Genomic DNA, 26,194 nt, shown 5'->3' with positions numbered 1-26,194 from the left:
TGGATCAGGCAGAGCTGGGGTCCTTCGGCTGATAATGTTTTCTGGTTTTTACTCAGTCATGCTTGCGTATTTTTATGCAAAGATGCTTGTGCAATCAAGTTGACGTGGTTACTTGTTTTCTGAGGCGCCTGCTCGGTTCCTCGGAAAGCTAGAGGCCAGACACTGTTTTTTAAAGCACATTATGCATGTGGGGCTGTGAGGAACATTCGTCTCTGCAAGTGAAATGAAAGGCAAATCAAATTTGGTGGCGGTTGTTTGGGTGACCACGGTTACATTGTGCGTTGCAACCCTTCGGATTATTAATACCACTGCATAAGCATTAGCTCTTTAGAACCTTGTGCGTTCCCGCCTTTATGCACCGATGAGCTCTTCTGTGGGTCAAGTGAGCGATGTTCTTCAAAAACGGCTTTGGTTGAAAAATGCAATACAATAGGGCATTAAAAAATTAGTATCTACTGCTCAAAATACGAGTCTCATAAAAATGGTTCATTCTGTGGTGCTCGCAGAAGCGTGGCAATCTGACTGTGCACCAGAAAGTTTAAATCCGATCACCGACGTCTCAAAAATAAATGTACATTCTGGCGCAAGCGTCGGAATGTTGAAGCGACTGCATCCACAGAGCCAAAGTGAGCACAGTGCAACCTGCCGGTGCAGATGTCTCTCGCGGCGACAGGCCTCCCTCCGGGGGCGTTCACACGGGGATACTGACAGGGGGGCCGGCCTCTCTCCGTGCACGTGGGAGTCCACTTTTGCTCCTCAGGCAGTGTGCGCCTCCCTGCCCCTCCCCTGAGAGCAGGCACCGGCCGTTCAGAAGTGCGCAGCACATCACCCTCAGACGGGTGGAGAGGCTGGGACCTGCTGAGCGAAAGCCCGGGCATCGGAGAAGACGTGCTCCCCAGAGAGCAGACAAGCACGAAGAATAAACAAACAGGAATGGTTTGAAGCCGCGGCGGGGCAGCAGGCGGAGGGTTAAAGGCATGATCGCAGCCATTAGAGGGACAGGTTGATGCAGTGGCTAGCTGCCGGAGCGCCGCCCCTCCAGCTCCCCCGCCCGGCGCGCTGAGAGGAGGCACAAGGCGCAGCGTCCGGAGCAGCGCGGGCTGGCGGTGAGCGCGCCGCCTGCAGCTCTCAGCAGAGGAGGCGGGAGAGTTGCCCAGTGTGTGCAACGGACCCGAGCGGAGCCGGGCGCCATCCCTACTTGTTCCTCCAAGAAGAAGCCGGACCGTATCCCCATAGCAAGACACTCCTGCCGCCTCCCCCTCTGAGAAGATGCCGATCTGTGGGGCGGGATGCCCGTTCTGGCGCCGCTAGGGCTGCCTCACACCCCGGGTTGCTTGCCGCGCAGTGGCGCGAGACCCCTCTCTCCAATGTGACTTTATCTTTCTCTCTGGAAGGATGGGGGTCTCTCTCGCTTCAGCTGGATTCCTTTACTTTTTAGCGTCGTGCATCCAACAAGGACTTTCTTCTCAAGGTAAGGTTTCTGGCAGCAACATGTCAATGCTGATTGGTGGGAGAGGGGGCACGGTTGTTATTTGACTGGTGAGGTGGAGAAGGCTCCTGACATTATGAGCAAGCTCAATTGGCCTTTGACGTGTATAAGAATTGCGAATTTGTAGAAATGGGGTTTGTATGAGTCAAGTATATAATTAAAAACGATTTCCTGCCCGTGGTCCCTACAACGCTATTTGTAGAAGAGCTCTGGAACAATATGTCTCAACATGAATACAGAAAGCGGCGAACAGGATCAGAAAACCTTTGGCTGCGCCTAAAACTACCCCCTTGGCTATCTGTTGCTTTCGACCTCAAAATATAGGCCGTCTCAGTCCTTGCTCCCTCTGCTGAAAAAGAGGGGGGGGGGGGCATTGAATCTCAGACTGCGTCGAAACAGCCCTCCGCACCCCTTGGCTGCACCGGCTGCGCCGAGCTGAGAGGGCTTCGGCGATCATTTCAGCACCTTGGACAGACCCCCCTCAGACGGGCCCTACTTCGTCCGCTCCAGTCTGTAACACAGAGATGCCGAGACGTGGCTGCACGTCAGTGTACTACTCACTCGTACTCACTGAAAAACAGTGCAGTGGATGAGAACTTCAAGAGCACTAGATGTACGCAGAGTGGAGCCTCGAGAGGTGCTCAGACGCTCTGATGTGGCTGGCAGCGCGCAGAGAGCTCCGACCCCTGCGCGAAGGTTCTCGAGCCCAAGAGATTGACATGCTACCACGCGAGATTCGAGCCAGACTAGCCAGCCCGTGCCTTTCCTTGCATCCCCGATACAAGCAGTCCCTACGGAATAAACATGACTAGCATGCGAATGCACCCTGGCACCGGCAGACGCAAGGCGCCGGAGAGGTGCTCTGGCGGCCTGCGTACATGCCTGTAACTGGTTCGCTGCGCGCCTGCCTGTCCCTTCCAGTTCTCCACTGCTGCATGATTACTAATGCCCCTGTGCCCCTTCCACTTTACACACAGACACACTGCGCTCGGCTTTCTTCACCCAGAGACCACCAGACTGATCTACAATTGAATTCCCCGTTTCAAACGAGGCGGGTATACGTAACGCAGCTCGCGCCTTTCAACGCCTGCCACACCAAACATTGCTTTTAATAAACTGCAGACCGTTTAATCATTTCAGATCGCCTCCTTCCATAAATAAATCACAGATACTAGTGTTCAGATGGCTCAGCCCTGAATCCACCAGCGGCCCCAAATGCTGCATTGCCCCAGACCGCATTCGGATCTAATTATAAACAACTTTATCCTCCCAGGGGAGCCATTGGTCGCGCGCTTATCTTTAACATACATCATCTGAGCAAACAAAGCGTTTCTGCGCCCAGTGGGACATGTAACGACCATAGGGGAAGGCGCAGGGCATTACATAAAAACTAAACAACGGTGGGGAAGAAAGCAGGCATAACAATCGGACATACAACAGGCTGTCTGCAAGACAAGAAACCAAATGGGATTTGGGTGACTGGCAACAGAAAAGAAGTATGGTGGAAATGAAGAGGGGGAGAGACGTGCAGAGAAAAAGAATGTCGACAGGCGAAGGGGGAGAGAAAATGGCCATCAGAACAGAGAGTTGGCGGAATAGAAGAGTGGGAAGAGGGGGACAGACTAAGAGGTAGACATAGGAAATGAGAATATTCCTGGAACGTGCAGTGAATACATCTTAGGAGAAGGGGGGCCAAAAGTCTGTAAAGAGTGGCGGAATGTGCTGTGGGATGAACAGAGCATAAATGTTGTCATTTTGTGAAGGGCGATAGCAGGAACAAAGAATGAACGATAGGAGGGAAGAAAACGGTCTAAGAAGAAATTAAGGTATTCAGAAAGGGCACAGAGCAAAGGGGCTTATGCACGTACGGCAAGGATCACAAGGAGAGAACTGAAAGGGTGACAGACCGAAAAGGGACAATTAGAGGGGACTCATGGATATAGGGAAAATGTTTCACTGAAGAGCGAATGAAGGCCTGGTGGGATGAGTGGATTGAAGTAGGAGGGGTGCAAGCACATCTGGAATCCCACGGATGGAAAATACAGGGAGAAGTGAGAAGGTAGGAATGAAAGACGGAAACTCGACGGGGGGGGGGGGGCACAGAAGGATATATGAGGAGGAAGGAATAGAAAGGAAGGAATAATGGAAAACTATAGAAGAATAGTTGGGGGACTAGAGAAAGAAAGAAAGAAAGAAAGAAAGAAAGAAAGAAAGAAAGAAAGAAAGAAAGAAAGAAAGAACGAACGAACTACCTGTTATGGAAGGGAAGGAAAAATAAACGATAAAAGGAAGGAACGTAAATAAAATGTAGGGGTGGGGAAGAAAAGGTGGGGCATGGCTACACAGGATGAGAGAAAGTAACGGAAATATATGCACATTTTGAAACGAATGTACTTTCTTGCAGCGAAATTTACGGAATTACCACGAAACCTCACAGTAATTGAAGGTCAGAATGTGGAGATGTCGTGTGCTTTCCAGAGCGGCTCCTCTTCCGTGTACCTGGAGATCCAGTGGTGGTTCCTGCGAGCTCTCGAGGACCAGGAGAGCGCGTCGGAGGTCACAGGCACTCAGGTACCAGCAGTCACCCCTAGCGCAGTATACCTTCACCACTTCAATCACCACCTGGCAGGTGCACCGAGCCACACGAGGTGTCTAAATAGGCAACTCCCCCCACACCCGGCGGATTTCGCAAATAATTACCTTTGCAAGTAATCCCTTGTCTGTTCGCCAGCGTAACACATGCATTATTCTCATTAACGGACCTGAACTTTGCTCACGAATCACGTGGCCAAATTGCACACTCGGTGCAAATAAACTGCTCCCCGCGAAAGTTTAGATGCAAAAAAAAAAAGCTGTCTCTCCAATTTTAGTCGGTGAATTGTCCTGCTACCCATTAGTTGTAAAAACAGATTCGCCCAAAAACACAAAGGTCTTATAACAGGCAACCTACACACATAGCGAGCCTTGTACACAAATTAGAGTCCACACAACAATGAGGTGCTTTCCACAGGAGGGTGTGCGCGAAGAGGGACACGGCATGCAATAAACCTAAACATTGTAATCCTCCTTGCGTTTATACGGGACTGTTCCGCCATTAAATGCCCGGTTATGTACCTGACTGCCACCGCCACGAGCAGAGACGCTGTGCCAAATTAAGTCTAGTGATGCAATACTTTGCGTCTGCTGGCATGTTGACGGAATTTAAATGATCAGCCGGGCATTTCTCAACATGGGCCGCGGGCGTCGGTTCGCCCTTTGAGCTGTAGATGGCGCACTAAACACATCAAGGCTTACTGCAGCTGAGCTCGCGGGTGAATTTCTCTGATATTTTCAGGACCTGCCTCTGTTTTTAGACATTGCCATTTTTTCCAACAGGTGGAGCTGGTGCCAGAAACAGAGAGAGATCTGGACAACGACGGAACCAAGATCAGCGTACGTATGACCCGACTCCTTGCTGTCGAGTAATGCGCGGAGGCTGCGCGGGGTGCCCAGACGAGGGTGGCGTTGCAGTCTGCCCACAGCGGGCCTCCCTCCAGTGTCTGCATTGTTAAATAGAACGTCATAGCAATGCTGTCAGAGACGCTTATAAGCCTTTACTTACAACTAGTTTGTTTTAAACTTTGACCTTAAAATGGAACCACTTTGCATATACTATGCTGCCCCCTACCGACTGACCGAGAGATACCGCAGATTAATTAGCCTTACAATTGTCCAATTCCATATCCTTCAAATACAAATAGCTTCCTTAGTTCTACAGAGGTTTACTTTCTCCTCTGTGACTTTTATTCACCATGATTTCATTTGTAATAACATCTAAAGTTACATCAGCCTAAGTATATATTGGACATGGCATACATTGGACATTTAGATCCATTGCTGTTTTCACTGATCGGCTGGTTTTCATTGGGTGAAATTAATTTTTCAGGGTTAATATGTTTTCATCGCAGAAAAGTGGAGAGATTACCTCTAAATTTATGATGGTGTATGGGAGGGGTTCCTTCATGGCTGAAACATTTTTTTCTTTTCTCTGGAGAACAACTGTGTGGTGACATAATTCTAATACACTTAATCTCAGATTTACCTAGCTACTAGGAGAAAATCAATATGGATACTCTTACAACACAATTGCTGCATTCCAAAAGCAGGGCAAGGAACATTTTTGGTGTACCAAGTCACACAAGTTTGGGACTCAGTCTAACACAACACAAAACTTTCCTCTTACATTTTTACCTCCTCATTCCACTACCACTTCTTCCTTCAGTTACACTGTTCATTTGAACAACAAAGGTGTAACTAGCATCCATTGTACTCAAAACAAAGTCTCTAATATGCTATCTGATCTATGTGCAGATCCCTTTCTGATGCACTTCCTCCTTTAACACGTCCCTTCTGGGTTGATCTGCTACAGAATCCTAAGACACCTCAAGTTAAAAGAATGGAGTAGATGCGCTAGTTCAACATGTTTTTTTAAGTATATGGAACTGTGAATCACTTTGCAGGTGTTAATAAAAGTCAGACAGCTCCACCCTGTGGTGGACTGCCAAAATACTGTTTCATTGTTCGTAAATAAGTGCTGGTGCTGAGTACCAGCAAACACCGGCACAAATTAGGTACTGTCTCTATACGCAAAATTCCAGCAAGATTTTGAAAAAGGAGCTACTGTGAGAGCTTCATGAATATGTTTAATTAAACCACAGCTTTAAGGAAAATCTATTTATCTTCACGTCTTTGAGGGGCACTGAATTCAGCATGACATACATTGGAGAAAAACTCTTTATATTGGATAGAAACAGGACTTCTAGTTTAATCCTTTTTTCTCTCAGCAATATATGATACCAGTGTCTACAATGTGCCTATGAGTATTTTACAAGAATGGGCTTGCTTATCTAGGAACACGTGGTAGAAGGTTTAGACTCTCCCTTTCCAATGATAGCTAAGAAGTCAGCATGAAAGCATGCAAATCACCCTCCTATATTTTACCATATGAACACCCTAAAGGATACCATCTGTTGTGCCTTCTTTTCAACATATATATGCACCCTTGAGCTCAAATCGTAAAGCAATGCAAGATACATTTTTGGATCTATCAGGATGATACCCAAATCCACTCCCAGCAGGAAAATCAACCTGCAAATCAGAGCAACATCACATATTGCCTGAATCATGAATTCCTCTGAGTGAAAGAAATCTTCCTATATATTAAAAGAGTTGCAACCAAGGATATGGCTTTAGGAGGAGATTCTCTACATCCCATCTGCAGTTCACGTGTCCCTTATCCTATGTCCTCCCCCTTCTGCTACTGAGATTCTGAGGAACCAGAGAATCACTTGCTAATTCAAGTTTCCTTGAATTTCCCAAGTTAATGCAGTGGTGAAGAGCATCAATTTGCTCCTTTCGCACCAGTGAAAACCTCTCTTGCATTGTATGAACCACAGAGCCTAGGTGGTGATAGGTGTGGTGTTAGAGCACCTAGAATATGGCAACATTATTTATATCAGATTCTCAAACTAATCAGCATCCTGGAAAGAATTAAAAACCAGATGGCTAGCTTGTTATTAAAACGAGAGAGGAGAGACCACAGCAGACCCCTAGTGAAAGCACATCACTGGAGCCAATAATTACATGGAATGTACTGTGGTAAGGGCGTAGCATACTCTTCAGAATCTTGCACTCCACTATGATCCATGTAGGCCCTCTCATTCAACAATTGTCCTGCTAACCCCCCAAAGAGTCAATTGAATATACCTAGGGGCCATTCTCTGATAAGGGCTTGTCTAGCAGGTACAACAACCATATCCAGGCCATAATCCCCCAGTACTGACGTACGTGTTTTGTAAACAGTATGAGTAAATTCACTGTTAGATGATTTCTTGACCAGGCCTGATAGTGCCAAGTGTTGCACTGATTGGTGCCAATATCCGTGGTATAATTTCACAAGGGAGCCAAAAGTCTCCTCTCATCAGCGTTAATTATTTACACCAGCAGCATGAAAATCTCCAAAACCTATTTATGGCAAAATAAACCAATCTCCTATAGTAAGCATTATGCAGACAATGAATGTCAAATACAATGAACTTCTCTTACAGATACATCATCAATTGAATCAAAGCACCAGCTCAATACGGACAGTTAGGAATGATTTTTCCAATATAGACTTATCACCCAAAGCTTATATATAACCCCCATATCTAATATAAAATGTAGTTAGACCATAAATGGAAGTTGGCAAGTCTCGTTTTTGAGTTCAACAAACACGGTCATCCCAAGCTTGGAATCGATCAAGTGATCCAGGTAACAATACTCAGAAACTTGCCGCACAGTTCAGCTGAAGATTCCTGTGAATAAAACGCCAACACACAATCATTTTCTTTTTGCTTTTGATTTTGAGCTCATTGATACTAAACTACTGTGCTAACTCTGCAAGGAACTATTGAAGGCCCATATGTTTAGAGCTCAAGAATATGGGTTTGTGAGCATAGAAAAGAACCATCAACCTCTTGAAATGAAATGAAGTGAAATGAAAATAAGTACTTGTAAAGCGCACGGCTACTCCACTGAGTGTCCCGGTGCTGACAAGGACAGAAACAAAGCTCACAAACAAGCCACGGCCACACAAAGAATTACAGCTGGAAAAGCCAGGTTTTAAGCTGTCTTCTAGAAGTCAACAGGTCCTGCACCTGCCTAAGATAAGGAGTTAATCCGTTCCATGAGCAGGCGGCCAGCACTTGAAACGAACGACTGCCTATACGAGAGCAGGCAAAATTAAGTATGTGCATTAGTGACTGGCCAGAGGACCTCAGGGCCCGTTGTGGCACGTAGGGTCGGACCCTTCTCCTAAGATACACTGCCCCTGTGCCATAAAAGGCGCGAAAAGCTAGGACCAGCGCTTTGAATTGGATCGTCTTACGTACCGGAAGCCAGTGTAAGGCCCTCAGGTGGATAGTCATTTGTGCTCTGGCTCCTACCATAAGAATGGGTCTAGCCGCTGCATTTTGAGCCACGTGCAGACAATTCAATAAATACTCAGGGATGCCCAGGTACAAGATATTACCATAATCCAACCTGGATGTAATCAGGGCTTGGACTACTGTCTTCTGGTACTCGCCCGATAGCAAAGGAAGACATTTTTTTAAACATTTTCAACATGCCAAAGCATGAGCCCACCACGGTCTGGATTTGGGCTTCCATTGTTAGGGTAGTGTCTAGCTTGACACCTAAGTTCTTCACAATGCTGACAGGAGCAATAGGAGGGGACATGTCCCGAGGCCACCATTGATGCCATGATTCACAAGGCGGGCAACCAAAAAAGATAATCTCTGATTTTTCTGGGTTGCACTTTAGTTGATTAAGCCGCAACCAAGAGAAAAGCTCCGTAAGACAGGTGTTGATCTCCTCGCCTCTAAAACCAGACATGTGTCGCACGTAAACAGCAATTGAGTGTCATCCGCATCTTGCCTCCCAAGTTTAAGAGGATGATTGTCCATTTTTAGTAGGGCTTAATAAAGGTCACCTATACACTACTACATATGGGAGCAAAGCTGCACAAGATGCTCTGACCTTTCTGGTAGCTGGTTTTCCTTCTCTGCATTGTACCACTACCCATTTGTACTGGATAGAGCTCTAAATCAACGTAAGCAACTTGAGCGGTGATTAATAATAACATGGTATGACTAATATTGTCTAAAATTGTTTCTAAATCTTCAAAACAGCAATACAGTGTGGAGGGATTTTTGTGATTGGCAAGACTGCTAGGCTAGCAACCACCATACCATTACAAAGGGTGGAGCATATTTTTTTCTGAAGCCGATCTTGGATCTTGGAGTTGGCCTTTTTTCAGTGCGTCCACTTGAAAATTTGAGTAAGAAGTGCATTATCCATCAACTTAGTGACAAGCATCAAATGGATGAAACAGTAAATGAAGGCCATTGTATTTCAGGGCACAAATATTGGGAGCTGGCCTGAACACAAGCTTGAAGGATGAATCAAACTACATGTGAGTCAGAAAGAAGCTGAATTGTTAGCTTTCCAGTTGGCATGTAATTGGACATTACTAGTTCTGACTAGTAACAAACAATAATAAATTTGGACCTTCCCTCAAAGAATGAGCTATTTAAATGCCCTTTGCATCACATATCTATAGTCTAATTCAACTTTAGTAACTGGGAAAGAAAGAAAGAAAGAAAGAAAGAAAGAAAGAAAGAAAGAAAGAAAGAAAGAAAGAAAGAAAGAAAGAAAGAAAGAAAGAAAGAAATATAATGCTGTATTAAGCCACAGTACCACTCACAGCCATTGCTTTGGCATTATCACGTGCTCCCTACTTACAAAATGTTGGAATTTTATCCTACAGTCCTTGCCTAGATAAAATGTAAGAATTATTATATTAGCTATGTTGGTGGGCCAAATTGCATTACATTACTCACTGCTTAATGAGGACATTGTAAAGTACATTGGTGGCCATGCTATGGTTATTCATCAAACATCCAACCACCTTGTTTATTTTGGAACATTAATCGGGTAATACAATCTATAAGTTATTTAAGTGAACACATGCCCTAATTTAGCAGCTATAATTCTGGTTTTATTTGAATTTTTAAACGACACAGATTTTAACATTTTCTGAAGTTTTTAGAGTAATTGAAAATATATAAATATTAATGCATAGCTCCTATGAGAAACTGTCTCCACAATGATATATTTTCTCAAAATATTGCTCACAGAGTTAGGCACACAGGTCTAATATTTAGATTGCAGTAGATTAGAACACTTTCTATAATGTGGGCTTGAAAAAATATCTGCATTGGTTAGACTTTGCAGCAGGTGTGGTTACGACTGAGAATGAATGCAGTATATTTTTGTATTCTGACTGGATTTGAAAGCCTTAGATCAAAGTGTGTTGTACATTTTCCTCTTATCAGAATTTAAAACAGGAAATCAGATAATGCAGTTAGTCCAAGTAGTAAAGATGATAGGACATGTTGTTGTGTTTTTCGTTTATCTGAAATGGCAAGTGTACCTTGACTAGCACATTATTTTAAATTCCATATATCAAAGCCTGAGGTAAATGGCTTCAGGGAACCTACAGGTTTAAAGTAATGTTATCCAAATGGGAACACAGCTATGCATACATTTTCAATTGTACCTTCTTTCATCAAAGAACCTACTCATCCCATTTGATTATGTTGCATATTTTAAGCAATGTGGTTTGTCGAACCCAAAATATTATTAAGAGCTGCACTGTGTAAGAGACAGCGACCTGCATCTAGAAAGTGTATGTAAAAGGGATGCTGATATAACGTGCATAAGCAAAAAGAACAGATGATGGACGGAAGTAACCACCAGTCACAGATCTGGGTTTAATCCATTGTTTTTTTCTGACCACACCAGCCCAGTTTGGACCCAGACATATGCAAATCAAACTTGACCTTGCTCCCCATGAGAATAGTCCAGTCCAAACTGCCAGGGGGCGGCCTTGCTGGACCAGAAACAAGCATCCTAGGACCGGTTTCTGGATATCACTCCTCATCAGCAAGGTTAGCTTGAATTCAGTGGCACAGTGAACACATGATCCAGGTCTGGGCATAACATTCACATTTAGGGCAACAAAAGAAAAAAGAACATATGATGGACGAGATGCTAAACAAATCATACAATCACACCCTAGTCACAGATCTGGGTTTAATCCATCTTTTTTTGCTCACCACGCAACCCCAGTTTGGACCCAGCCATTAGCAAATCAGTCTTGACCCTGCCCATGGGAGCAGTCCAGCCCAAACTGCCAGGGCATGTCCTCCCTGGATATCAAACAAGTATCCTAGGACCGGTTTTGGGGTTTCACCCCTCATCAGCCAGGCTGGCTTGAATCCAGTGGCACAGGGAGCATGGAATTCATGACAGGCTATGTATACACTTCCCACTTAGGGTCACAAAAGCAAAAAAACAGATGATGTATGGAATACTGAACAAATCAAACACTCACCCCCAGTCACAGATCTGGGTTTAATCCATCTTTTATTTGCTCACCACACCACCCTAGTTTGGACCCAGCCATCTACAAAGCAGTCTTGACCCTGCTCCCCATGAGGACAGTCCTGCCCGAACTGCCAGGACAGGTCCTCCCTGACCCAGAAATAAGCATCCCAGGACCAGTTTCCGGGTATCATCCCTCATTAGCCAGGCTAGCTTGAATCCAGTGGCACAGTGAGTACAGGACCCACATCTGGGCATACCATTCCCACTTAGGGCATGAACAACAAAAAGAAGAACATATGATAAATGGAATGCTGATCTAATCAAACATTTGCCCTCAGCCACAGATATGGGTTTAATCCATTGTTCTTTTGCTCACCACACCACCCCACCCCACTTTGGAGCCAGCCAAATGCAAATCAATCTTGACCTTGCTCCCCATGGGAACATTCCTGGCCGACTGCCAGGGCAGGTCCTCCCTGGACCAGAAACAAGCATCCTGGGACCAGTTTAACATTGTTCAGCATTCTGTCCATCAGTTGTTCTTTCTGCTTTTGATATAATGTGCTTGCCATCTTTATTTGGGGAACATAGTTAAAACATCACTGCCACATTAACATGATAACTGGATATTTGTCCAGGTATGGTTTGAGTTGAATAGACAAAAATATTTTCTAATGGTTGGACTACCAACATTTAATAAGTTTCAGCGACAGGATAAAAATTAAATTTACTTTTTGGTTCTCTTAAATAAAGTCTAAACACACTTCAGAAGGTGCAGATCAGATGACCATAATTGTGTTTGATATTCACATAATGATCATGTAATTATTTAACACAGAACTTGCTTAGTTTACACGTCATTTACATATCATTTTCAAGTTATCCAGTAATCAAATTGCTTCACTCAAGTACATTAGGAAGAGGGCTGTCTTTGCTATCCAATCTATCATTGTTTAAAAACAAAAATGCACTTGAGATCTAGCACAGTTTACAACAGAGCCTGATCTGCTTCCATGGATCAATCATGTTTGGAGTTTTTGAAAATAAAGTTGCATTTTGACCGATTGTCAGTGTTTCTACAGGTCATACACTGTTCCTAAGTCCCAGAGTCAAGTCTGATGCTCCCATATTATGTTCATATCAATAACTATTGGAGAACATTCTGATTGGCATATTTGATAGCTGTGAGTAACCTTGAATATCACATGACTGTCAAATTACTCAATTCACCTATTACTGATTTATGTCCTAATATCTGTCAATTATTTGGCATAAGTCAATATGTGCACTAAGATGTCAATTGAGCTATGTTGAACACTCGTATGTCGATAATTATAATATATTTGGCCACTTTATGTTATATTCTCTGCAAAAAAAATAAAATCTATGTTCTTGTGTGTTTTTCACAACATGAAGATGAGAACCAAACAGTGCTAGAGAGAAAGATATAGAGAAATAGAAAAAGAGTAAGAATGCATCAGAGAGAGTTTGAGGACGAGGCGTGGAGAATGAGAAAGAGACCAAGAATAGCTGTGTTGGAAGCCATATTATGTAGAGTCTCACCCTGCTGCAGAAACATTTTTGCAAAATGTTAATTCAGGAAACATGCCAAACAATTTCTTAGATCAGGGTGATGTACGTAAATTAGACCAACGTATCCGGCTTGAGCAGTAATACACTACCATCCCAAAAAATTAAAACATTCTGATGTGGTGAAGTTCTTCTAAGGGCAATTCATATGTCTGAGTTTTGTTATTCCTTAATGTATGAATCAGTAAATATTTTTGCAATTTTCAAGCAATCTGGACCCTCAATTCGCAATTCACATAATTGATGTTGTATTTTGACGACATAACATGTAATCACTCTAATTGTGTCAAATCCTGCCCCATCAGTATTTGCATAGCTTTAATGCAAGTTCATATTTGTTTGCTAATTTGTCAAGGCAATATAGGGAAACATATAGTCAGTGACAAAGAATTGCTGACAGAACTAAGGGTGTGATTAGGATGGCGGGCGGATCACCACCGCCGGCTCAGCAGTGGCGATCAGCCCGCCTACGCAACCCGATTTACCCCGCAGCATATTATAATGGCAGGGGGTATCGCGGCAGACGCAAAGTACATCCACTGCTTTTCTGCCGGTCGGCAATCGTTCCAATTGTCGGCCGGGCAGACGTGGGCCTCAATATGGTGGCAGTACCTAGCAGGCACTGCCATCCATATTAGGGTGCTGGGTTTTAAAGGACTTTTCATGGCGGCTTCGCCGCCATGGAAAGGCTGGCTGGGATTAGCAATGGGGGCCCGTTGCGGGTCCCTGGGGGGAGGATGGGGAGTAGGGGTGCACTTGGGGGGTACCCATGGTACCCCCTTCCATGCCCATGCACAAGGTGGCAGGCACCACGTGGTGCCTGCCACGTTGTGCATGGGTATGCACAACATGGCAATTTGGCATTGCAGTGAGTGCTACTGTAAGCAGCACCCGCTGCAATGTCAAATATGCGGAATGCGATCGCCAGGTTGGCGGTCGCATTCTAATTGGCGATGCGGGACGGCAGCACGTCTGGCGTCTGGTCCCAGCACTGCGAGGCTGGCGGGTGGACACCACCATAGTGAACTAAAAAATACATTTAGAGGCAGAGAGGGCAGTGGAGAGAGAGAAAGGGCTGTAGAGCTAGATACAATGAGTTTAAGCAAGACTAAATACGAATTGTAAGCTCTTCAGCAGATAAAAGATTAGCAGAATCACTGCCTTTTTATTAGTATGATGATCTCAATGTGAACTGCCTTGCAAATTTGAGCTATACTGCCTTGGGTAATGTGAAGACACTGCTGAACTCTGTGACACTAACAAGATCTTTGAGATGTAAACATGGTGGCTGTTCATTTTAAGTGAAATGGTAAAGAGGATCTCCACCTCAAGTGCAGCTAAATATAATTACCAGATGCGGTAGGATAAATCAGTATTTATGCTCAAGTTCTCCATTGCAGACTGTCAGTATACATCAACATATTTATGGTATGTAACCCCTGTAAATGAGAGTTCACTGTTTCTCACAGTCCTCCATCAAAAACAAATTAATCTTCAAACCACACCGAAGAAACATTGAAACCGCAAATGTAAGATTTCCATTGTGAATCTAGTCAATTCAATTTCAATTGTCAACATCTGTTTTCATTACGACAATTTTTCATATACATATTTCTCATGTTGAGATTCTTTCACACCCAATTATCTTACACAATAATGATGTGGGCATTGAATGCAGATATATTGCTTCAAACAAACACTGACTTTGAACAGCGCACATGCCAGACCTAGTATGTTATTAATGTTCATATAGCAACGGGTTAATCATTCTCACATACAATAAAGACTGAGATGCCTCATCCCATATTTGAGCATCTGCAAGGGTATTTATTAGGACACATTTCAAAACACTGAAAGAGCAAAATGTCAATACATGAATGTTTCTTTCATCTAATACTATATAACCCGAAAACCAATCACTTATAGTGATTATGAAACAATGACAGAATGCTCAGATCTGTTGTTAGTCAAGATCTTTTGTAATCCCATAAAATATTGACAAAATACACAGATATACATAAATAGAGAGGCTTTCAGTTAAGTATTGATTGAGCTCACTATGGATTACAGCATTTTTCTTGTGCACTGCTGCCAAAAAAAGAGTTAATTTCAATAGATGAGAACTGCTTGGATAATGTTTAGTGATTCTATTTCAAAAGTGCGTATTTTCCTTTTCTAACTTGTATATTTTGTATTGTGTTCACTCCAGTCATCCTTGGCTCTCTTGCCCTGTGTTGTGCCGCAAAATCTCTGTGGAAGCTCTCTGGTGGCATTGATTTCTGCCAGATAGTGTTGACTGGATCAAAATCCAAACAAGAGCAATTCATTTTGAGAAGAGGTCCAAAAGCTTGCTAAATCATACAAAAGAACCCCTCATTCAAAGGACCCCAAAATAGTAAAAAATAAAAAATAAAAAAATGTTTTGAAGATATTTGCAAATGCAGAGAGCTCTGCTTGTCTTAAAATCTCTCTTGCTGCAGGTTCTCAGTAATTGGCTTTCCTCTGCCATAGCGCAGTCAATGTGACTATTCTTATTCTATGTTTGACAGCGTTGGCTGGTCCGAAATAAAAAAAAAACTACTTTGAAGAGAGGTCCAAAAGTTCTGTAATCTTTATGTGGTATCACATTTTAGACTAATTAACCCTAAGCTCATTTTACTTGTTAATTGCCGTTTTATTCATACGAATCATAGTGGCCGAAGACATCATGTTTTACTTCTTTAGAGTCGATAACCCTACTCAATGTTGTTCTCTCATCTCACGTTGGATAGGAGAGAGGAGAAAATATGTAGCACGGATTCTATTTTTTGCAGCTGAGGTGCATTTAATAAATTTAAAATGAGGTGGCTAGTCTGTTGACGAGAGAGAGAATAAAATATTTACTACTCAAGCTGTAAAAGTCTATTGCACATGTCAGTGGTGAAGGCAAAAAAATATATAGAATATATATGGAACTTAACACCATGCGTTGTAATAAAGAGGAAGGGACTGGAAAGGAGCCATACTGGACAGAGGAAAAAAATCCCAGTAGGCTATGGGACTGGGAACATCTTTCAGTGCTCAGCGGACTGAGTAATCTGCAATCCTGGCTATTAAAAAGCCTGTTGAAGTAACACGCAATGTCTAAAGCTACATTTATAATTTGCTGCTGCTTAGAAATTAGGCTGCTAGGTTCTCTGCCAGAATTTTTAAAATAGAAATATTCCATGCATTAATCTTCATAATTAGAACTTTTAGCCACAACATTTAGTTGTGCTGTGACTTGAATTATTCTGTTCCTTTTTTGAGAAAAACATTTTAAATGGATGTTCACACTTGCCCGTTAACTCTGTACAATATGACTTGTACAACAATTGCCTTGCTGGTGCAGCACTTTTTGTGTCAAACCGGCAGCGCAATTTGGTGCTCCATATTTACAACGACATGCAACACCACCCTGCGTGCCTTTTCGTGTTCTTGTAAATAAGTCCCCTTTGCACGCATTACTTTGCGTAAAAGGTGTATGTCATGGTTGGTGTTGTGGGTGTTCCCACACAACACCCAGAGATTCTGCAGCATTCCCAGATTTACTATGTTTTGTAAACCTGGGAATGCATCAGAATCCTATGGGGAGGAGTAGGAGGTGCAATGAGGAGAAACACTTTTATTTCTCCTTGTTTGTTTGTCACATTTTATAGAAAGACAACACCTCTCGTGATTGGTTTTGTGCAGGAAGGTCTCCCTTCCTGCACAAAAACAATCATTCCCGTGACGCGGGCCCACTTGCACCATTGTGAAAGGGTGCCTGCATTAGTGCATGGCAGCCAACTGTGTGCCAGCACAGGAGAGAGCACAGGGAACCTCATATTGTTGTAAATATGATGCATCCTTGTGCTCTGAAAGTAACACAGCACAGCGAAATTGCTTGATGCACAGCGCTGCATTACTTTATCACAAATAAGGCCACTGCAATACTTGTTATTACAGTGCACAAATCCAAACAATGTGAAGTAGTGTCTATGAGCATACTTTTATTGTAATACTTGATTCTCATTTATAAATGTGTTTATAGTTCTGCCTATGGTCCAAACACGTCGTTTTCTAACTATCTAAAACAGCGGCAAATATTCTTGTACATACATACATACATCCATACACCAAAGCCATTCTCAGAGATTATATAAAAAAATGTGGAATCCTAGGTGGCTAGAGAGCAAATGTTGAACTCACTATAAAATGGCTTCATGAAGGAGTAATAAACAGTGGATCCGATATCAATTCTAAAGCACATATCTAATGTATTCTCTGAGAAGAAGCATATGCCGCGCTATGCCACACTCCTTTGTTTCTCCCATGCCTTTAACTTGACAGACATAGATAACCTCTTCGTGGCACTTGAAAATGTAATCACAAAACCAGTATTATATGATATATTGAGAGTCCTGTACTCAAACACTTGTACACACTTTTACAAGGAGAGAAACAATTGACAGAAATCATTATTTCTTGCCCTCATACTGATCACTCTGTACACAAATGTTATGTATTAAATCATCTTGAATGCAGTGCTGGATGCCCCACAAGTTGGTGAAATATAAATTCCTATGCTGCCAAAGCCAGTAGCTCCATCCATCTGGTGCGGACACAAAATGCCCTTCAGGGATGATTGACAGTTGTGGTTTCTTGCTGTTAACTACAAAAACTGAAAATCAGCCCAGTCAGACTCATAGGTGGCAATGTTAACCTGCACATCATAAAGGAATCCTAGAAATCCCCTTATGTATCTAACAGAAGCATCTGGTACCTTATCACATGTAACACCAGCATCAGAAAATGCATCTCATTCCGGGATGTAGGGATTGCCTCAGGTACACTGTGCTGCAAACAGCATATGGAGTACACTGTCCTGTAAGTGAAGAGTTCCTTCAAATCGCATTTTGCAGTTCACTACTCAACAAGGACTTTCCTTCCAGCACATACTGAACCAAAATGCCCATATTAAAACTGGTAGAAACATATGCTATACAGCATATATCTGTAACCTTTGTGTGGGCACAAAAGCAATTGGGGACTTGGAACAAAGATTCTGAAAGACAATTTGAGCTTCTCATACTTTACAGTGACAAGCTCCTTGGAAGATGACCTATGAAATGAGTCAACACAAGATATAGCTAGAAACAGACTTCTGTTCTACTCAGTTGAAAGAAGGTAGAGCTCTAATGTTCATCTGCTGGGTGGAGCATGGACAGAGTGTGTGGCAAAAACCTGCAAAAATCCATGTGTTGACAAAGTCAAGAAAAAGTTTAGAAGCTTATACCAGCTGATGTGCTAAATTGGTACCTGTAAATAATGTGTGAAAAGGGGTTTTCTACACCACCTCAAACAATTTCTCCTGGCCAGGAACGCAGAAGCTTTGCAAACGGAGCATCCTTTAATCACAGCTATTTCCAAAGCCCAGAGATGCTTCTCATTAGATTTGTTCCTTGAGACCAATCAGGGCCTGACTGGAAAACACAAACCAGTGCTAGCAATTACATCGGACCGCCCGGGGAAGAGGGGTCCGGGGGTGGTGGTTGGAAACACTGCTGCGGTGCTTTTGTTACAGTGGGCCGATATTTCAGCACTGCTGCATAACTGGCCCCGGGAACAAAAACGGTCCCCACCCATCTAAACCTGCCCCCCACCCTTCCTGCCCACCAGGAAAATGCCTGGTGCCCAGTACGGCCAGTCCAGCCCTAATACCAACGAATAAAAAAAGAATAGTCCTGTTGGTAACATCTACAGGTAAATCTATTGGTAAAGAAAACCTGAGCATGTCTTACACAAGATACACTCACAAACTGCTAACTATGTTATTACAACCACAAGTTGATGTCACTTCTTTCTGTTCCGTTATGCATACACGCAGGTTATACGAAACCATGTGGGTAATCGTTAATGAACTAGGCTTAATGCAGTGCGTGGCCATCATCACCTTCACGAGGAGTATCACATTTGGAGAAAGTGACATACTCCTTGCAGAATCTTGTGAGCACCTAAAGGGCAGTACCCAGTTACACAGACACAACCGAGAGCATTCCAAGCAAGAAATTAGATGTTATCACAGTCACCAAAGCTGATGACAATCAGACCTTCTTTTTCTCTTATTCATTATGTCTGTTTGTAACCTGAGGTTTAGATGACTGCCTTCTGGAAGATGTTATTTAAGTATTCAGTTAATTCAGTTCATGATCACTCCAAAGCACCTCAAATCCATCTCTACATGGACTGGCCATTGTGTAGCTATCCTTGTACTTCTCATAAGATTTTGGTTGAATATACAATAATGAGTCACCTATGGTGTCTTTGAATACCATCCGGTTGGAAACAAAGTCAGGGGTTACAAATCAGCCCTTGGAGACCCATCCCCCAAAACCCATGTCTGCATTACTTCCAGGGCACTTCCCAAACACGACGTCTGCCTTCAAATCAATTCACCGTTATTGGCCTGAAGGCACCAACTAACTGCTTCAAAAGAAGGTTTTCAGTTGTCCTCCTTTTACATATGTGAATGAGCCGCACTCTAGTATACTTTGAGTCACAAAAAGGTAAACTTATACTTTTGTGTAAGTTTACTACGTTTGCTATTCACAAAGGTATTTTTTTTTACTAGTAACATCTTTACAACTGCGGAGTCACCGCACATTAAAAGATAGGACAGTCCTATCTTGTTATGTGTGGAGACTCCGCAATCCTAAAGAAACTACTCGTATAAAAGCTTTGTGAATAGCAAACAATCATAAACTTATACAAAGTGTAAGTTTATGTTGTGAATCAGGGCCTCTACCCTCTCCTGCTTTAAATGGAGCTGAAAAGCTTGAGAAAATGTTCCTAAAAAAGATCCATTGGTCTTTCTTCTGTAATAAAAATAGATGAGAACTAAATAATAGCCTTTTAGCCGCTTCTCGTTACATTATAGTTGTGGCATTACTCCTCAAATACAATAAAAGCACTGCACCAGTGTGTTAAAGTGACTTCACTACTCTACCATAATTGCCTGCTAGAATTTACTTCTGACATCACAGTTCTGAACTCTAGAGCATTTATCTCTGTCGTTGTCAAATTATTTTGCCGGAAGAATCCCTCGGGAGTGGTTTAGACTAATGTTTAAAAGGTTATAGGTAATGCTTGTGTACCCCCTTATGCCATGTATGGTTTTCTCTCGTTTTCTATTTCCCTCTCTCTCTCTCTTCCTGCCTCTCTCTCACTCTGTCTTTCTTCGTTTATCCTAACCCTGCCCACTCAGCTGTTCTTTCTTTCTCAGCATGGCTCCTTCTCTCCTACTCTTTCTTTCGATTTATCTTCCTCTAATTGAGTCTTACACTTATTCTCTGTATCTTTTCTGTCTTTCTCTACATGTGCGCACTCACACACATTCTCCTCTCTCTTTTCTGTCTTACTCTCTCTCAAATCTCTCTCTCTCTGTCTCTCTCTCATTCTCTCTCTCATTCTCTCTCTCCTATTGCTCTCTTTCACTCTTTCTCTGTCTCTTGCTGATGAAACTCTTGGTCACGTGTTAGACTACTTACTCTTTCCTTTGCGCTATCTCGCTGTTCAAAATCTGCCTAGACCTACAGACAACACTCACATTTATACAAACATCAATCAAGAATAACATGTAACGGTCTGTTGTGCACTTCTTCGACAAAACTGCCTTATTTCAGGGCAAATTGTATTTTCAAATAAAATATGGTGCTAAAACTAATGTTTTCTATAAGGTAGCCTGTACTGCTAAAGCACATCATCGCATGAGCCAAGCGCCCTTCGTTTGTTCCCTCAAATAACTTATTTTCGTTGACACCTCCTTTGCCAAGCTGGGTGAGCCTGGAAATGCTCCCTCTGTGCCTGATGTGTAAACATAGATATGGAATGGGGCATTTTGCCAGCAGCAAGAAGATTTTCTTCATTTTAATCTTTGAAACAGCCTTACCGAAACTGTTGGTTCTTAGCGTCAATAGCTGCATTTCTGCTGGAAAATGATGAACTTGGCCAGCTTCATATTGAATTGATGCTACCAAGTCATACAGTATCTGAAAGGGATGCACATTAACAGTTTGCGAATGTTTCCTGATTTTATTCCTTTTTATGCATTTGTACCTTTGAGGAATCGCACATTATAAGCCATAAATTACTGGCAGTACACTTAGGGCCTTATTATGAGTTTGGCGGTCTTCGTCTGAGACCGCCACCATGCCGGTCCCAGGAAGACCACCAAACCCATGGTTCACCTGACCGCCAGATTCCAAATTGAATCCAGGGCAGGTAGTGAGGTGGCGGGGTCACAGCGGCAGTCTGTTAGGCTCATAGGAGAGCCTAACAAGCAGACAACAGCCGTGACTGTGCCTACTGCATTTTCACGTGTGGCATACACCATGTGGTAATGCCACACCGCGCACAAGTGAAATCGCAATTACAGGGGAGCACAGCATGTGCCCCCCGCACACACTCCCTTGGCCAGATGTGCCCGGGGGGCCTCTTAGGCCCTGCATTCTGCCATCCTTTTAATGATGGCCTCCCCTCCATTAAATGGGTGGTGGAAAAGAAGGTCGTAATATGCTCGGCAAAGCCGGCATCATCACCACCAGCATTTACTGCCCTTTTCTACACCGCCACCTCCATGGGATCTTGGATCCGTGTGGAGGCAGTGGTCTTGTGGCGGTCCCACCACCACCAGCATAATACGCTGTGGTGGTCGGACTTCTACTGTGAGTACGGCAGTCCCAGGACCGCCATAATTATGATAAGGCCCTAAATCAAGCTGTTACAAGCCACCACGCAGATCCATGTCCTTACACATGGAAATGTCAGCATGGACATGGACCCCCTAGTGGCATGCCAAATAGTGTTTATTTACAATGGTGTCCCTTTATTTCAATCATTATCTTTATTTATGACATCACAACTCATCAGATATAAAATAATCAGTCACTTAAGATGTCTTTGAATAACATCTGGTTGGAAGCAGTTCCACGGTGTTACGAATACAGTCATTGGAGACCCATTCTTCATAAAGAATTCAAATACATTACCTTCCGGAGCACTGACCAAAAACCGTCACTGTCTTTCAAACGAATACAACATTAAGACTAACTTGAATGCACTTACATGAGCATTTAATTCTATTAAAGTTCAATTGGTCTTTCTTCTTTAGTAGAGAACACATGGGAACTCAATAATACTGTTTTACACCGTTTCTCATGACATTGTATTTGTGACAGTACTTCATGGGTGCAATAAGGCTATTTAATCAGTATGTTAAAATAGCATCACAGATCTACTGTAATAGCCTATTAGAGTTGGGTTCTCACCACCAAAGCTGGCAAAAAGTCTAGAAAGAACTTTCCTTTGCCATCCTGGTTACATGTTGCCTCATAAGACTCTGCACATATATTAAACCGTTCTTCACTTTCTCCTCACAGATGCAAGCAGGCTATCTATAGAAATAACCAGCTAAAACACACTGGGCCTGATTCACAAAGGTAAACTTACACTTACATAAATCCACACTTACACCCACATAAATCCCTATGTGAATAGCAATCAATTGTAAACTTACACAAAAGTGTAAGTTTACCTTTGTGAATTAGACACCTTGGGGCAGATTCACAGAAACAATCTGAGATAAAATCCTAAATTTACTACTTTTGGTATTCACAGAAGGCATGTAGAAGTAGTAAAGTTAGGACGTCTAAATTTACTACTACTAAACTGGGATAAAATCCTAAACTTACTATTTTTGATATTCACAGAAGGCATTTAGAAATAATAAAGAGTCCTAACTTTACTACTACTAAATGCCTTCTGTGATTACCAAAAGTAGTAAGTTTAAGATTTTATCCCAGTTTAGTAGTAGTAAAGTTAGGAGTCCTAACTTTAATACTACAAAAATGCCTTCTGTGAATACCAAAAGTAGTAAGTTTAGGATTTTAACTTAGATTAGTTCTGTGAATCGGCCCCATTGTGTTTGTCTTTTGATCCAAGGAAATGCCAAGCACTTCCGAGGGAGTAGGTCTCTTTCTACAAACATAATTCATACTTGGTGAAGGTTTAGGCAAATGCACTTCATGCAAAAACAGTGGGAAAAAGGGGAAAAAAAAGTCTGTTTTTTCATAACCCTGATTTACTTTGTATTCCTGTTTGTGATTTGAGTCTCTATGTCTTAGTATGTTTATTTATTTCTGTGATTTGGTACTTACTTTGTTCCAGTGGTTGCAAGTGCTTAGTCACAGCACATATTTTTGGGGGCAAGGACTTCTCTTTTTTCATCAGACTTAGACCAAGAGCAAGAGAGTGAAGGGTAGACAATGGGGAAGGAGGAAGAAAGCAAAGATAGGAAAACAGAGACAAAGAGAAAGAGTAGGAATGAATAAGACCCTGTAAACTGACATAAAAGCAGGAAGTGTAGGCCGAAGAAAGAGGCATGACATGGACTGTAGACTAAGCAGGCTTACTATTCCTCAACCCTGCATGCAGCAGAGCCAATGGCGGCCAAACATTGGGCTGCAGCACTTATTTGTTTTAAGTTATGCATTGTCTGGTTGATAAATTGAACAAGCTTTACTAACTTTGTCAGATCAAGTTATATGAGTTGTATTGGAGAAACTGTGTTATCACAAGAGACTTTTGATCTGGGCTAATATTTCTTCCATGTCGCTATCATGTATATTATCAGATTACTTAATTATACAGGACCCATTATCGACAGCATCCATTTTAAATAGGACATGGTCTCTTTTATCCTATTGACAGGTTGTACAAATGCTGTATTAAACAAATGAATGTGTTCTTCAATGATATTTGCAGCTGTTTTAATTTCAAGCGCGGAGACTGGAGAAGCACACAATACCTCTCCGTTTTAATTGCATGGCTCTTTGAGACCTTGTGTATTATTTTATAGCTGCAGCTAATTTATAGGGTTATAAGAACATTGCTTTAAGTATTAATTGTTGAGAGCTCCATTGAAGAGTATGGGGTGGCTCAGGGCCTAAAATGGCTGTTATAGGCCTGCTGATCCAACATTCCAGTGTTTGTCTTTCTGTTTGTCCTTTTTCAATGTTTCACCCTTAGTGCATGTACTCTTCTCACCTTATTGCCCTTGCGACTCGGGCTACACCAGTTGTTAAAGGCCCGCTCCCTCCTTAATGGCCCTTGCCACTAGTTAAGGCCTATAAAGTGAGTTTAGGCTCTTTAACAACTGCATAACCCTTGAGAGCAAGCTACAACGCTATAATAAAGTATGACTAAATAAACCAAGGAAATCTGCAAAAAACGAAAGGGATTGCATGAAGACGGTGGGGCAGATTTACAAGCCCCTTGTGCCACTTTTGCGTCACTTTTCCCATGTTAAAAGTTACGCAAAAGTGGCGCATGGGGTATGTTTTAGAAAGAAGCCAAATAAAAACATTGCAAAAAGCCAGCTAGTGTGGAAAAAGTTGTTTGTAATCATCGCCTCCTACTCAAAATATTTTAACTGCACTATAAATGGGAATGACATTTGTAGCAGAATTTCCTTATCGCAAAACTTAACTTTTCATGAAAAATATTTTTCTCATGGCACGTTTACAGACAGTGAAAGTCCAGGGCAATGATATCTCCCACAAGTTGCAGATATCTAAAGTGAGGAAAAAGGACGAAGGGCTGTACGAGTGCCGGGTAACCGACGCCAACTACGGGGACCTCCAGGAATACAAGGCCCAAGCGTTTCTCAAAGTCAATGCCAACATCCACACTAGGCGCATGCAGGCCTTCGAGGCGTCGCCCATGTGGCTGCAGGATATGAAACCCCGCAAGAATGTCTCGGCCGCTGTGCCCAGCAGTATGAATGCCTCGGCCAATCAGCGACTGCGCGCCACCTCCAGCCCTGAAGCAGAAGCCAAAATACCCAAACAGAGTCCACAATCAGGTACGTGAATGGATTTTGATCAATTGCTGACCAATTTAGATTTTTCTGAATCTGAAGCACATACAAAACTAGGAGCTGCTTGGTGCTGGTGGATATTTCCTGCTGGATATACCTATTGGGATCTTAAAGCGATTCTTTTGGTACTAGCTGTTGGGAAGCGGCGTTTACTTCGCATGCGTTTCTTCGCATGCCGTTAGTACGCGGTCGTTAGTACGACCGTGTTGTTAGTTAGCATACCGTTTGTACGCAATTCGGAAATACGAATTGCAGTAAGGGGGAGAAGGTGTTGGATTTAAAATCCAACACCTTCCCTAGTGTCCGCATAGACTGGAGTTGGAATAGTAAATTATACTATTCCAACATCCAGCACCCCCTTACTGCAATTCGTAGTTCCGAATTGCGTACAAACGGTATGCTAACTAACAACGCGGTCGTACTAACGACCGCGTAGAAACGGCATGCGAAGTAAACGCATGCGAAAAAAAGTTATATATTTCTAGCTGTTGCCAACTTGGGTATTAAGGCATTTTTTATGGCACGAGACAAAAGGCGAATCAAATATTGTGTTATAAATCTAATGCAGTGCAGTGATTTCTTTAAATTTGTAAAATTTGAACTTACCACATGTTGTAAATTTTGCATTTTTTCTGCTCATGTATATATTGCATTCCCTTTAGACCAAGTAGTTTCTGTGGCTGGTGTTCTCATGTTCCACAATCTCACTGCAACCTAGAATTCTGATGCAACATAACAGTTAATGTAAATTACATGCCTAAGAGACTGGTACTTTTAAGTGTTTTTGTATCCCATTTGTAATCAAGAAAGCTCTGCAAGACAGAAAATAACTCACACACCTACCACATTTCACAACATTTATACTGCGCCTTTCAAATCATGACACGGAAATATAGTGTCGAGAAATAAATGAAATATGCAAGATGACACCTTTCAAGTGGAATAGAATGCAGAAGAGATATTGTCATAAAAATTACTCATCCGCGAGAATGCCCATGCAGCAATTTCATATCTGCCTGCATTTAGCTGTAGCTGCTTTCCTTCGAGGCGGTAGTTACAGGATTAGATAATGCAGCCACTGCTGTTGGCAGCATTATGTGCCATTAGCTTCACAAGGATGGACTGCGGATGAAGGATGTGGCAATTCATTAAGCACCAGTGCAATGTGTTTTAAAATCAAGCAAGCACGACTTTTGTTCCACCTTGTTTCC

At 42.6% G+C, this 26,194-nt stretch overlaps 1 protein-coding gene across 3 annotated transcripts in view; it reads left to right on the top strand.

Moving 5' to 3' along the window:
- Positions 1 to 808: 808 nt before the first annotated feature.
- VSTM2A (V-set and transmembrane domain containing 2A) overlaps positions 809 to 26,194 on the top strand; it is a 113,972-nt gene continuing 88,586 nt past the window's right edge. For all 3 annotated transcript variants that reach the window (XM_085606926.1, XM_085606925.1, XM_085606927.1), the window contains exons 1-4: positions 809 to 1,471; positions 3,894 to 4,060; positions 4,865 to 4,921; positions 24,632 to 24,968. In XM_085606926.1, coding sequence (XP_085463052.1) covers positions 1,396 to 1,471; positions 3,894 to 4,060; positions 4,865 to 4,921; positions 24,632 to 24,968 — 637 coding nt within the window. In that variant the 5' untranslated portion in view covers positions 809 to 1,395. The remainder of the gene's footprint in view (positions 1,472 to 3,893; positions 4,061 to 4,864; positions 4,922 to 24,631; positions 24,969 to 26,194) is intronic.

Source organism: Triturus cristatus, chromosome 5_2 (genome assembly GCF_964204655.1).
Source record: "Triturus cristatus chromosome 5_2, aTriCri1.1, whole genome shotgun sequence".
NCBI classification, from domain to species: domain Eukaryota; kingdom Metazoa; phylum Chordata; class Amphibia; order Caudata; family Salamandridae; genus Triturus; species Triturus cristatus.
This window is presented reverse-complemented; position numbering and strand designations above follow the sequence as displayed.